Consider the following 14,336-nt stretch of genomic DNA (forward strand, 5'->3'; position numbering starts at 1 on the left):
TCTCCCTGCAGAGCCGGGCTGGATTGCATGCTGGTGGATGGGGGTCCTTGCCCACCTCTCCAGAGCCTTCCTCCTCCTCCTCCTCACCCTGTGGCTAGCCCTCAAAGACTGACCGCTTTCCTGTGTGACGGTGAGTCTGGCCCCAGCGTTTCCTGTTCTCACGGAGGGGGGAGGCAGGGCTGGCAGAGGTCCCAGGTCCCCACCAGCATGGGGACCTGCCCCCCAGGCTGATGCCACACTCACCTTGTCACCCCCCAACTCGTCTTGGGACCACAGCTCCCTTTTAGTTCCAGCTGTGGGGGTTTTCGGGGCTCTCTGAGCCTTGCTGGGGTGGGGGTTCCAGCCCCTGTCAGGGATGGAGCCAGCCCCTGTCACTGTGGGCACAGCAGGGACAGGGGCTGTCATCAGCGGCCACCTGCAGAGTGCTGAGCCCCTCCAGGCTCCACCTGGGCTCCCAGGACCCATCCCAAATCCTGGCCCCAGGTGTTTCTGCCCAGCTTCAGCCCCTGGGAGGGCATTTGCCCTCCACCTTGAAAAGAGCTGGCTCAGCCTTGTGTCGTCTGTCCCTCGTCCCCACCCCCAGCTGCCTGTACCCCAGCAGGGTGCTCTGGCACAGGGCAGGACAGGTGCTGAGGTGCCAGAGATGCTGAATGCCCACCCCCAGGGAGCAGGCAGCATGGGGCAGGGGGTCTCGTGGGCTCTCCCATCCCTTGGGATCCCTGCCTGGCACGGGACATCCCCCTGGGCTGGGGAGTAGCCTTGCCAAGAGGGCTCCCAACCTGCTACCTGTGTGTGGATGGAAATTGGGGTGGTGGCATGTAAATCCCCCCCCCCCAGGAGTGTCCCCATCTCTGCCCCATTGTCTGAGGGGGCAGGGGGCCCCCCAAAGCCCTCAGAGGCAGGGAAGGGTGTGGGGGAAGGTGGGTGGCTTCCCTGGGTTGGAGGTGATGCTCCCTTGCCTTGCTAGACCAGGCTCTCTCTTTCAGCCCAGCTGCCGCCCTGTGCCTCAGTTTCCCTCCTTGCAGCCAGAGATGCTGAGCAGCAAGGGGTGACATGCATCATTTCTAGCCCCCTGCCCAAACTCTGGGTGCTGGGGTGGCTCAGCCTGTCCCTTCAGAGCTGGCTGTGGGGTGCTCACATTTCCCTGTGCCCCATGGCCAGCTCAGCCCTCCTTTCCCTGCAAGCCCCCCAGCAAAGGGTTCCCACTGCTCCCAGTCTCGGTAATGCCAAGCTGCTCACAGCCCTGCTCCCCTGCTGCGGGCACTGCCTCCCGCCCATCACTCCGGCATCGGGGCTGCCTGGTGAAGAGCTCCCCAGCCTCAGGGATGCTCCTCTCCCTTGCACCCCTGGACAAGGAGGTGCACAAGAAGGGGACACGCAGCCCCAAGCACCCCATTGCATTGCCGGGGTGGGGGGGTGGGGGCATGGATCCGCCCATTCTGCACCCCACCACCACGCTGCTCGGGGCTCATCAGGGCTCATCCTGCACCTCCCGTCCCCCTGCAGCACCCAGCATTGCTCCATCTCCCTCCGCAGGCACCCTGCCGAGACACGCTTCCCACCAAGCACCCCGGGGTGCCCGGCCCCCTGCGCACCCCGCCAGGCACCACATGATGCTGGTTCCTTCCCTCCTCTGGGGAGGGCCCTGGCTTCTGCTCTGCTTCCACTGCCAGCCCTGGCTTAGAGGTGAGAGCTGGTGCTGGGCGAGCCGGGGCGGCAAGGATGGGTGTTCTCCGCTGGCTGGTGGTCTCTGCGCTCTGCGCCACCGTCTGGGGTGAGTCTGTCCCCCGTGGCACTGTCCCTGCCGAGCACCCTGGGGATGGGAGTGGGGGTCACCCAGGCAGGTCTTGCTTCCCTGCTGCTGCACCACTGGGGAAGTGATTCCTTGCTTGTTGGGTCCCCAGATTTGCAGTTTCGCCGAGACAGAGGAGAGTTGCAAGGGGTGGCGAAGGGGTGGGTGGGGGGGATGCCCCTTGAGGGCTTGGCGGGGCTGCGGGGGTGAAAATAAAGCTAAATCGAGCCAGATGGGCATTAACCTGTGCACAAGCACAAGCTGTTTCCCTGGCTTTGCTGCCTGCGAAGAGCAGGCAGGGAAGGCGGGCAGGGGAGCCAGGCAGGCTGTCACTGGCAGCAGCAGGAGGAGACAGGGTGGGGGGTACAGGCCCGTACCCCCGCAGGGTCTACGCTGGATCTATCGCTGCTCCCCCCGCCATGGGCACCACCTGTGGGTGCCCAGCCCCGGGGTGCGACAGGCACCCATGGGATGGGATGGGGCGGAGGCAGCGGGGGCTGCCAGTCCCTGCCCCCCCCGGCTTTCAGGTGCAGCAGCAGGGGCAGGTCTGGTCCCAGCTGCCCGGGGCTGAGCACGGGGCAGACGCTGCTGGGTCGCTCCAGGCGAGAAGGCAGACGCTGACGGAGGGAAAAGGCCCATTCCCAGTTGCGGGTGTGTTGGCGTGGGGTTGCACAAGCTGGGAGCCCGGAGGGAGATTGGGAAGGTCACTGGGAGATGCCAGCGAGGACCAGCCAGCTCCCTGGCACCTTTCAACCATGCCTTGCCTGTCAGGGGACAGCTTGGCTGCACCCCCCCATGGCAACATCACCCAAAGCCATGGCCATGTCACCCTGGGGGTGACACTGCCTTCCACAGGGACATTATCCCAACAGCCACCCCAGCAGCTGGGGCTCCCTGGGGGTGCAACATCACTGGGCTCGCTCCAGTGTAGCAGGAGGTCATGGCGCAGTGCTGACCCTGGATCTGGCCCTGGAAGGGTGTCAGTGCATCAGTGCCCTTTCCATGTGCCGCTGGTGGGCTCGTGGAGCTGCTTTTGGCCAAGCCCCCCTGCCCTGAGCAGAAGGGGCTGCAGGGAAGGGGACCCCTGGCTCGGGCAGCCTCCTGCCCCAAGCACCCCATCCCCAGCTCGGCCATGGCGGGGGGGCAGCCCCCACTCACCCTTGCCCCTCTCTGCCTTTCAGGACAGGACTATGGGCTCTCCCGGCCACCTCCTCATTTCGGCTCCATCTACCATGTCCGAGGTAACAGGACCCCACAGCGCCCTTTGCTGGGGGTGAGGGGAGCGGAGGATGCTCAGCACCGGGCAGGATCGGGCTGTCCCAGTGCCAAACTGGGGCAGCTTCCCACAGCCGAGTGCCTCCCCTTGACCTGGCACCCATGGGGAAAACAGCTCTGTTGGCTGCGGGTCCGCATGCTCTGTGGGTGCTGGGGGACTCAGGGAGGGGTGCTGGGGTGCTGAGTCCTTGGGGCTGACCCATGTCCCATGCTGGGGACCTCGCAGGTGTCATTAACCTGCCCTATGCCGAGATCGAGGAGCCCTTCGAAGCCTGGTACAACCTGACGGGAAACAAGAGCCGGATCCAATATTATGGGGGTAAGCAGGTGGGCGTCCATCCGCTGTGGGCTGTGCCTGCCCTGCACGCCCCCCCTCTGCAAAGGCAGGGCGCAGGCAGGACCACCGTGCCTCAGTTTCCCCTTCTCACCGGCACAGGGCAGGTGATAACCTACCAGCTGGCAGCGGTGAAGCCCTATGGGATGCGGTACAAGATCACGCCAGAGACCACCGAGAAGGAGGTGAACACCAGGAAATGCTTCCAGCTGCCCGGCTCCAAGGAGGACGTGGTCAAGGCTCAGAGCGTCTTCCCCAGCATTGATGGCTTCAAGGTGAGAAACGCCAGAGCCTGGATCCGACCCGCTGCCCGGAGCATCTTCAGGCTCTGGGTGGGGTGCTGGGCAGCTGGGGGTGCTCCTCTCCATCCCAGGGGCTGCAGGGTGCTGGGACAGGCCAGAACATGCCCCTGCACCCCAGGGCACAGGGAGGGTCACTTCCCCACCCGGATCGGGGCCGGACTCCCGACTCCTTTCCCAATCTCAGCAGCCGTGTTGGAACGTGTCGCAGCCCACATGAACACCGGGGTTTGGGGATGGCTCAGGCAAGTTGCTACACGGCAGCTCAGCTCCTGTTGGCCCCAGCCTCCGGCAGGGCTGGGGGCAGCACGTGAGCAGCAGGGACAGCAAGCTGTCACCAAGCCAGACACGTGCCCGCAGGTCGAGGGCTTGGGAACACCCAGAGCCTTTTGGAGAGGGGGTGCAGACAGGCTCCCCCCCACTATGGGTGCACATACAGCACTGTGCGCGTTGGGGTGTGCCCAGGGATGGATGGGGGGGGTCTGTCCTTTGTTGCACCCCAAATCCTCGCCCTGCTTTCCATCCCGTGCATGTGTGCTAATGGCCATGGAGCCACTTGATCGAGCCGGAGATCCCAGTGGGGGCTGGTGCAAGGCGCTGTATGTGTGCTGGGAGCAACAGGATCCTGCAAAAGGGCTGGATGATGGGGAGCAGGGGGGGATTGTGGGGTCCCCACCCAGGTCCCCCTCTCCCTGACGCGGTGTCCCCCCCAGTTCCTGCGTGAGGAGTACTACCGGGGCCGGTACTGTGCTGTGTGGCAGAACGTCACTCGCTGGGCGCAGAAGAAGAACGTCTACACCCTGTGGGTGACCAACTCCAGCTGTGGGGTGGCCCCCGTCCACTACGAGATGCGGGGCTACAACAGCCTGCTGGGCTCCCACTACGACAAGTACGAGATCGCCTACAGCGACTTCGACAACAGCTTCCCCCCCTCCGTCTTCGACATCCCCGTCAATGGTGAGCCGGGAAGGGGCCCCCCATCCTGCCCGTGGGGCTCGGGCTGATGGCATCCCCTCCTTGCTCCCCAGAGACCAAGAAGTGTGGGGTCCTGCCGGGGAGCGTGGCGGAGCACCGGGTGCTGGCAAACCCCATGGAGGATCTGGTGGGACGGCACCAGCCCTGGGCCCACGAGGTTTTCCACCACTACCGCAGGCGGCTGGGGCGGCAGTACGGCTCCGCGCGGGAGCTGGAGCACAGGCAGAGCATCTTCGTGCACAACATGAGGTACAGGCAGACGGGGGGATGCCGACACCCCAGGGGTGCTCCTCGTCCCCGGGGGGTTTCACCGCTGCTGCGGTGGGAGATGGCATCGGTGCCGGCTGGTGCCATCCCCGTCGCGGTGGCAGGTTCGTGCACTCGAGGAACCGCGCCGCGCTCTCCTACACGCTGGCGCTGAACCACCTGGCCGACCGCACGCCCCAGGAGCTGGCTGCCCTGCGGGGCCGGCGCCGGAGCGGGGCTCCCAACAACGGGCAGCCCTTCCCCACCGAGCTCTACACCGGCCTCATCCTGCCCGAGAGCCTCGACTGGCGCATGTACGGTAGGTGCAGGGGCGGCGGGACGGCGGGGTGCTGCGGGATGGCGTGAGGCTGCGATGTGGAGGCTGTGAGTGCTACTCATCCCGGCCAGCGCGATGTACCACCGAGCCACCCTGCTCTCCATCACCGTGCTGAGGAGCCCGTGGGGCTGCAAGGTCCCCTGTGGTCCCCATGTCCCTGTGGCCCCTGCTCTGCTCAGCAACTGGAAGAAAGAAGCGGGGCTTATCCAGCAAAAGGCAGCTCGGTCAGCACTTGGCCCTCATGCAGTCTGGCGCCTCAGGGACACATGTGGCATCTGAAGCCACATCTGGTTTCGTCCATGTCCCCATCAGCTGGGAGGGACCCCCCCAGAGCTTGCCCCAACCCAAGGGCAGGAATCCCCCCAGTTTGCTGGTACATTTTCCCCCACCCTGATTAGCACCAAGACCTGGCTGCGCCGGCTCTGGGAGCACAGCAAGTCCCCAACTCCTGCCTTGGTTTCCCTTCCACCTGCCATCACCCCCCAGTGCCACGCCAGCCTCTCACCCCCCTGTCCCGCTGTCCCCAGGTGCTGTCACCCCTGTGAAGGACCAGGCTGTCTGCGGGTCCTGCTGGAGCTTCGCCACAACGGGCGCGATGGAGGGTGCCCTCTTCCTCAAGGTGAGAGCGGGGCTGTGCCCCGTAGGGATGGCCAGGGTGCCTGGAGGGTGCCTGTCCCCATCCCTGCAGCATGTGTCCCCCCACAGACCGGCGTGCTGACCCCCCTGTCCCAACAAGTCCTCATCGACTGCTCCTGGGGCTTCGGGAACTACGCCTGCGACGGGGGCGAGGAGTGGAGAGCCTACGAGTGGATCAAGAAACACGGTGGCATCGCCAGCACCGAGTCTTACGGCACCTACAAGGGGCAGGTGAGGGTGGCCCCGTGTCCCTGCCGGGGTCCCCCAGCTCTCAGGATGTGTGTTCTGGGACTTTAAAGCCACGATGGGGCTGCTCAGGATGGGTCAGAGGCACTAATGGGCTCTGGAGATGGGGATGTCACCTTGTCCCTGAGGCGCCAGGCACCCTGCTGTTCAAAGCACAGTCCAAAGCCAAGCCCCGGGGCTCAGCTGGGTGGTTTCATCACCACGTGCCTCGGTTTCTCTTCTTGCAAAACAGGGACAAGGCTCCTCCGCCCATGGGTGGTGCCATGGGTCCCTCCATACCCTGGGGTGCAGGGATGGAGCAGGGCTTCCCTGGGACGGGGACCTGGCTGCAAAACATGGGCAACAATTCCCCAAAGGCTTCAGGTGCAGGGCCAGCTCCCGGTGCTGCATGTAGGAAATGCTGTGTCCCTGCAGCAACCAGGAAAATGCCCCCACCGTGGTGGGCAGGGGATGACAGAGGGGTCAGAGCTGGGATGCTGCCTCAGCCTGAATCCTAGATCACTCCCTGCATTAGAGCAGAGCTGCACGGGGGCAGCGTCCTCGTGCGGGTACCTGGGGGCTCCTGATGACACAGTGTTCCCCCTCGGGGTCCCACAGAACGGCTTGTGCCACTACAACCAATCTGAGATGCTGGCCAAGATCACGGGCTATGTCAACGTCACCTCAGGCAACATCACGGCAGTCAAAGCCGCCATCTACAAGCATGGCCCTGTGGCCGTCAGCATCGACGCCTCGCACAAGACCTTCTCCTTCTACTCCAACGGCATCTACTATGAGCCCAAGTGTGGTGAGTTGGAGGACACACAGGGCACGGGAGCACCTGGGTGCCCAGGGAGATGCCAGGACACCCATGTTTCCCTCCCTGCTGTCAAGCAGCTTTGGCAGGGGTGAAGGAGGGAACCGGCCCCGCAGCCCTCCGCAGCGCTGCAGCAGCCCTGGGAGCAGGGATGCTCACGGGAGCAGGGATGCTCACGGGACAGGGATGTTCTGAACGAGCCATCTCCTGTGTTGTCCCCTGCAGCAAACAAGCCTGGAGAGCTGGACCACGCAGTGCTGGCCGTGGGCTATGGGGTCCTGCAGGGAGAGACCTACTGGCTCATCAAGAACTCCTGGTCCACATACTGGGGCAATGATGGCTACATCCTCATGGCCATGAAGGACAATAACTGCGGTGTGGCCACCGAAGCCACCTACCCCATCCTGGCCTGAGCCACCTCTCAGCTCTGCAGGGAGAGCCCTCGGTGATGCTTTCGACACGCATCCCTGGAGCAGCCCTTCAGTGTGAGCCATCACGCAGCAGGAAGCTGGGCACACAGTGGGACAGGGCCATGGGGTGCTGGACAAGGGGCAGGATGGGGACCCAGCTGTGGGCTTGCCAATAAAGACCTTGGAAAAATACTGGTTTGCTTCTACAGCAGGGACTCAGTCGCTGGCCGCCCAGCTCTGCCCCCTTTGCAGACCCCAGTGCCTGCAGCATGCAACACATCTGTCCCCTGCACAGGTCCCTGTCCCCCAGCTTGTTTTTCTTTGTCCTGTGGGACCACAGGGGCCTCCTGGCGAGGGGACCACGCCGCCTGGCAGAGCCAGCTGGCTCTTGCAGACAGTCCCAGACACCCAGGGCGAGGGGAGCGGCTTTTCCAGCCCTATCTCTCAAGGTGGAGCACAAACAACCCCAGGGACTCCTGCTGAGACAAGAAATTCCTGGTGGGGTGTTGGGGAGGGGGGAAGGCAGCCACCCTCTGCCCCACTGCCCAGGTCCCTGTTGTGGCTATGGGTGGGGATGTCACCGGCGGTGTTTGCCAACGCCACGAGCCAGGCTCCCCTTCACCCTGTGGGGCTGCCCCCCTCCAGGAAAGGCACTTTACACCATGGCCATGGCTCACCTGGGTGCTCCTAGTTCAGAATCGAGCCCTCCTGGGAGAGCAGGGTCAGCGCATGAGGATCCCGCAGACGGGGTGGGAAGGTGCCTCTGTCCTGACCCTGGTGGTCTCCTGTCTTCGCTGGTACATCCCTGGGGCAGGATGCATCTCTGTGTGGGTTGGGGTGCTTTGAAGTGGTGGTGCTGGTCCCTGGGGAGGTGCTGCAGTACGGGGTGCATCAGCCCAGCCCTGCACCCAGGGGTACGGCTGAATTGGACCCGACAGCCCGTGGCACATGCAGCCAGGCTATGCCAAGCCCTTATCGGCTTTGTTTTGGGCTCAGGCAACCCCACAGGCGCTCACTGTCACCTTGGGCTGGGGGCCAGCTGGACGCGCAGCAAGTGGGAGGGGTGAAGGCCACTCTGCTGCAGTGACACCGCTGCTCTCCTCACAGGGTCTGTTTTTCCATGTCACTCTTGACATTTCATCTGCATCTTTCCCCTTTTTCCAATTACCCCCCCCCCCCCACAACTGCATCCTTGCCCCTGGTGGTGTATGCAGAAGGATGCAGGGATGCCATCGGGCCCCATCTCCCCACCACTGCCCAGCGCTGCCTTTGGTGGGACACCTTGGCTCCTGTTCCAGGAGGGCAGGGAGCACCCAGAGGGGCTCTGGGGTGCCTGGCAGGGTCCCATTGCCTTGGGTTGCTGCCGATGCTCCCCCTGCTCGCAGCACACTGATTGCAGCAAAGCCTGGCTGCAAACTGCCATGCAGGATGGGTGGGAGCAAAGGGACCCCAGCACCAAGCCCCCGATCCCTGGGGCACCCACCCTTGCCCCAGGGGATGGCCATGCCATGGGGTCCCACAGGGGTCTGGGTCCCATCCTGCTCCCCCTGCCCCAAACCCTGCAAGCACACAGCATCAGCACCCACCCTAGTATGGGTGAGAAAGGCACCCATGGGTGCCCATGGGGGGGCAATGTAAAGCCACACCTCCTCCTTGGTCTAGCCCCAGCCAAGGGAAGGACGGGGCTCTGCCTGTTGGCTGCCTGCAGCTCTTTGCCCACCCACCAGCCATATTTAAGCCACCCATGGGTGCAGGGCTGGAGTGCGCAGGATGGAGGGGCTGGGGTGGCTGCTGGTGCTGGGGGCCACCACGATGCTGGGTAAGCACCCACCTTGACCAAGCTCGCAGGGGGGAACACACCGAGGCCGTGCCCCCGTCACAGGGGGATGCCATTGTGCCCCTTAGCCTGGGCACTGCGGTGGTCCTGGGCTGCTGTGGGGTCCTGGCCTTGGGATGGGGCTGCCCTGTCCCTACCCCTGTGCCTGGAGTAGTGCAGGGACAGTGGGCACACTCTGCGTGTGCCATATGGGGGTGCATACAGTTGCCCCTCATGTCCTGGGGTGTGCATGGGGGCTTGGGGTACCCCTGAGCTGGCTGCACCCCAAGGAGAGTGGGGGGGGGGGGTGGGGGTGGCAGCTCTGGATTGGCCAGAGAGCTGGTGGAGAAGCAGGGAGCCCCGGCTTGCAGACCCCTGTTGTCTGCACTGCCCAGGCAGGTGGGAGCCTTCCCAGCACTGCCACCAGCACGGGCTCCCCTGGGGCTGTCCCCCTCTCCGGGGGGACAATGAGCCAGGGACCAGCACTGCTGCCAGCCCCTGCCATGGAGAGCTGGGTAATCAGCAGTGTAAAGGGGTTCGGGGTTTGTTTCTGGTTTTCTTCTAGAAGCAGAGTGCAGAGCTTCTCTGGAGACACCCACATTTGGGGACATCTACCATGTCACAGGTAGGGCTTGGGGACAGGGCACCCCACTGGGATGGTGCCATCGCTGCCATGCTGCCCGAGGGGGTCCCTCGGGCACCTCCAGCCACCAGCTCCCATGTGACGTGCCCAAGCCCAGGAGGCTCCAATTCCCCCATGAAACCCAGGGGCTGGGGTGCATCGCTGCCGTGGGGTGCTGCCGGTGGTGGCCAGGGGTGGAGGAAGGGGGTGATGCTGTGGGGCCCTGGGGTGCTCCCTGCCCACCCTGTGCTCCCCTCTCAGCCACAGGCTCGGGGCAGGGGGATGGGGGATGTCCCTGGGGATCAGCCCCCCGCAGCCCCCCGAGCCCAGCCCCTCTGTGTCCGCAGGAGTCATCAGCCTGCCTTACGCAGAGATCAGGGAGCCCTTCGAAGCCTGGTACAACCTCACCGGTGGGAAAAGCCGCATCGAGTACTACGGCGGTGGGTGCAGAAAGGGGTCCGTCCCCTCCATCCCTCACCCTCCTCCTGCCCCAGGACGCTCCTGTGCCCTGGGAAAGCCCTGGCAGCCATCACCACACCAGGACCCGGGGGCTTGGCTTGACCTTAACGCTGTCCTCATCCCCAGGCCAAGTGGTCACCTACCAGTTTGGCTCCATCGAGCCCTTCGGTGCCAGCTTCAAGGTGACGCCTGAGACGACGGAGACGGAGGTCAACGTCCGCAAGTGCTTCCGCATCAATGGCACCAACAGGGACCTTATCGCCCCGCAGAGTGTCTTCCCCAGCCTGGACAACTTCAAGGTGAGCCCCGGGCACAGTCCTCCAAAATGCAGGATGGGGCAGGGGAGGGGACAAGGGACACCCCCATAGGTACAGGGCGTTTGATGGCTACCTCTCTACAAGGGCCGAGCAGCCTTCCTTGGCTGGGTATGGGTAAATACAAGGCTGGATGAGGCCAGGGGTGATGGAGGTGGAGGGGTTACATCCAGCGTGGCATCACGCAGGATGGGGTGCCATCACTGTGGGGTGCCCCAGCTCACTGGGGGCATGGTGCCGGTGTGGCACCCTGGTCCCTGACGCATGCGCTGTGCCCAGCGGGTGCGGGAGGAGCGCTTCCGTGGGCAGCACTGCGCCGTCTGGCAGAACGTCTCCTACTGGGGTCACAAGAAGAACGTCTACACGCTGCGGGTGGGCAGCTCTGCCCACGGCCCCGTGCCCCTGCACTACGAGGTGCGTGGCTTCAACAGCCTCCTGGGCTCCCACTATGACAAGTACGAGATCGACTACTCCTCCTTCAGCCACCGCTTCCCTCCCAGCATCTTCCATCTCCCCGAGGGTGAGTGTCCCCAGCCACCGTGCCGCCCAGCCGGTGGCTAGTGTGGCCACCAAAATGCAGCACCCCTTCCACCGTTTGTTTTTGGTTTGTGTTTTTTTGGTTTTGGTTTGTTTTTTTTTTTTTTTTTATAAGACTGATAATTTGGGTGACTTGCTTTGGTTGGGAGAACAGCAGGGGAGGAATTTAATTAATGTCTGGGGTGATGCAGGTGCTTTCCTGCTGTTGGCTCCCCCGTGCCAGAGCGCAGGGTTCTGGGTGGGATGGCGGGTGCTCGGGAGCGGCTCTGGAAGTGTGGGTGCAGATCACCCCCGCACCCATGTGTCTGTACGGGATGGACACCCCCAGTGGTTTTGGGGGTGACCACGCTGTGCACCACGGCTGGGGGGCTGGGAGGGACTGTCCCTGCTCAGGAGGCATCCGTGTCTCATGGCAGGGGTGCAGTGCAAGCAGTGGCCCACAGCCAGCCCCGAGCACCGCATCATGGCCAACCCCATGCAGGAGTTTGTGGGGAGGGCACCAGAGATGGACCATGTCCACCACCACCTCTTCCACCACTACAAGGAGCGGTTCGGGAAGAGCTACGACAGCGAGGAGGAGCACGAGCATCGCAAGCGCACCTTCATCCATAACATGCGGTACAGGATGCCAGGGGGACAGGCTGGGGGGGTGCTCAGGGTTGGGGTGGCCAGCGTGGTCCCTCGCTCCCCTCTGGCAGCAAGTCTGCTCTGCTGCAGGTTCGTGCACTCGAGGAACCGCGCCGCGCTCTCCTACACGCTGGCGCTGAACCACCTGGCCGACCGCACGCCCCAGGAGCTGGCTGCCCTGCGGGGCCGGCGCCGGAGCGGGGCTCCCAACAACGGGCAGCCCTTCCCCACCGAGCTCTACACCGGCCTCATCCTGCCCGAGAGCCTCGACTGGCGGCTGTATGGTGAGGAGGGAGCTGGTACCACCAGTGTGCCGGCCTGGAGTGTGCACGGGGGTCAGCTGTGCATGCCAGGGTTTGCGGAGGGACAGGTAGCATCCTTCACTGCTCTGCTAAATGTGTGCCCGTCCCGCTGTCCCCAGGTGCTGTCACCCCTGTGAAGGACCAGGCTGTCTGCGGGTCCTGCTGGAGCTTCGCCACGACGGGCGCGATGGAGGGTGCCCTCTTCCTCAAGGTGAGAGCGGGGCTGTGCCCCGTAGGGATGGCCAGGGTGCCTGGAGGGTGCCTGTCCCCATCCCTGCAGCATGTGTCCCCCCACAGACCGGCGTGCTGACCCCCCTGTCCCAACAAGTCCTCATCGACTGCTCCTGGGGCTTCGGGAACTACGCCTGCGACGGGGGCGAGGAGTGGAGAGCCTACGAGTGGATCAAGAAACACGGTGGCATCGCCAGCACCGAGTCCTACGGGCCCTACCTGGGGCAGGTGAGGGTGGCAGTGTTGCTTGGGGGGTGCAGCGCTACCCCTTCCCCAATCCTTCCCCCCAGGCGCTCCCAAATCAGCCATCAGGCCTCCGGCAGTGGATGGAGGCTCTACTTTGATTTATGGATGCACCATCCGAGCTGACCCTCTCCCTCCTTCCCCCTGGCTGGGGTGGGTCAGACCCCCCCACTTGCCCTGCTGACACCCCCGCCTCCCCCCCCTAGAACGGCTACTGCCACTGCAACCAGTCGGAGCTGCTGGGCCGACTCACCGGCTACGCCAGCGTGGAGCCGGGCAGCGCCACCGCGCTGAAGGCTGCGCTGGTCAAGCACGGCCCCGTGGCCGTCAACATCGACGCCTCGCACAAGTCCTTCGCCTTCTACGCCAACGGTGTCTACGAGGAGCCCCGCTGTGGTGAGTCCAGCCAACCCAGGGGGCTCTGTGTCCCGCTCATGGGAGCTGGGATAGGCAAAAATATTTGCCGGGTGGTAGTTACCTTCCCGCTGAGCTCTGAGCCAGGGGATATGGGGCCACTCGCTGCATCAGGAACGAGCTCCAGCTCCAAGGGATGGGGAAGAAGATGGCTCTGTTTTCTTCTCTCCTCCTGGCCAGGAAATGAGACATCGGCGCTGGACCACGCAGTGCTGGCCGTGGGCTACGGGGTCCTGCAAGGCAAGAGCTACTGGCTCATCAAGAACTCCTGGTCCACTTACTGGGGCAACGATGGCTACGTCCTCATGGCCATGAAGGACAATAACTGCGGTGTGGCCACTGCCGCCTCCTTCCCCATCCTGGCCTGATGAGACACGGCCCCACATGTGCCCTGTCCCCTCTGTGTCCCCTTGGGCAGCTCCAGATGGATGGGGGGCTGGCAGAGGGATGAGGGGCCCTGGGAAGTGGTTGTGGGGCTGAAGGGGGCAGCTCAGCCAGGAGGTCGGAGGATGCTCTCAGCCCCCTGGAGAGATATTTTACCATTTTGGCCATAAAAGCCTGTAGAAGTGATCCTGTCTGTCATGCTCAGGTGTCTTCCACCAGCCTTAGCCCCCCCCACTGCCAGCCACAGCCCTTGCCATGGCTGCCTTCTGCAGCCCTCTGTGGGATGAGTTTCACCCAATGCTCAGCCCAGGCTCACCCGTTTGGGTTGTGTGCCCTAACCCCAGTTTTCAGTGCCACCCCCAGAAGTGCCAGCACCCCCTGCCCCAGCAGGGAGCCTGAATCCACTCTCAGAGGCTGGGCTGGGCTCAGAGCCCTCCTGTGCCCAACTGCACCACCCCATCCCTGCTGCCGGCATCACACAGGGAAGCAGGGAGCTGCCCCCCACCAGGGCAGCCCCCAGCCCCCAGTGTCTCTTGGCACACCTGGCTCCTTGGCTCAGCCTCTCCCCGGGCTCCTGTGTGGGCCAGGGCTTGGTGACTCAGTTTCCCCACGCATCTGGGGGGAAAAGCAGAGCTTCTGAGTGTTTCCCTGCTGAGCCCTTGGGATGGAGGGAGCCCAAAGGAGACCCAGCTCATTCCATCCAGGACACATCAGGGAGGCTTCTCCAACCTCCTGGAGAGCAGCTGGGCTTGGAGCTGCCACCCCAGAGCTGTTGTGCTCCTTTTGTCTCCACTTGCTCCAGTGCCTTACCCCAAACCTGCATGGCCATGGGGCAGCCTGACCAAGAGCTGAGGGGCTAACGAGGCTAGTGCTGCTCTTGGGGTGTCCAGGCTGGATATCAGGGTAGTGTGAAGGCTCATTCCTGGGGGTCAGATCACATCCACCCTGGCAGGCAGCCCAGAGCCCCTAGGTGAGAGCTGCTGGCACCACCAGGCTCTGCCTTCCCAATTTAAGAGCCCAATTAGCAGTCAGGCAGCTGCA

General features: G+C 64.1%; 2 protein-coding genes across 2 annotated transcripts; both read left to right on the forward strand.

The window, feature by feature from the left end:
* The first annotated feature begins 1,654 nt into the window (after positions 1-1,654).
* LOC121085054 (digestive cysteine proteinase 2-like) lies at positions 1,655-7,466 on the forward strand. The gene is made up of 11 exons (XM_040587260.1): positions 1,655-1,774; positions 2,974-3,033; positions 3,294-3,386; positions 3,504-3,676; positions 4,414-4,657; positions 4,729-4,924; positions 5,047-5,240; positions 5,786-5,877; positions 5,964-6,125; positions 6,738-6,927; positions 7,162-7,466. The coding sequence occupies exons 1-11, from the start codon at positions 1,723-1,725 to the stop codon at positions 7,347-7,349; spliced, it is 1,644 nt and encodes a 547-aa protein (XP_040443194.1). The 5' UTR covers positions 1,655-1,722; the 3' UTR covers positions 7,350-7,466.
* Positions 7,467-9,116: 1,650 nt separating this feature from the next.
* LOC121084304 (digestive cysteine proteinase 1-like) lies at positions 9,117-13,279 on the forward strand. Its single transcript, XM_040585636.1, has 11 exons — positions 9,117-9,165; positions 9,728-9,787; positions 10,132-10,224; positions 10,370-10,542; positions 10,837-11,077; positions 11,511-11,712; positions 11,812-12,005; positions 12,143-12,234; positions 12,321-12,482; positions 12,704-12,893; positions 13,092-13,279. Exons 1-11 carry the CDS (start codon positions 9,117-9,119, stop codon positions 13,277-13,279), a joined length of 1,644 nt encoding a protein of 547 aa, XP_040441570.1.
* The last annotated feature ends 1,057 nt before the right edge of the window (positions 13,280-14,336 follow it).

This window comes from Falco naumanni, chromosome 3 (assembly GCF_017639655.2).
Source record: "Falco naumanni isolate bFalNau1 chromosome 3, bFalNau1.pat, whole genome shotgun sequence".
NCBI classification, from domain to species: domain Eukaryota; kingdom Metazoa; phylum Chordata; class Aves; order Falconiformes; family Falconidae; genus Falco; species Falco naumanni.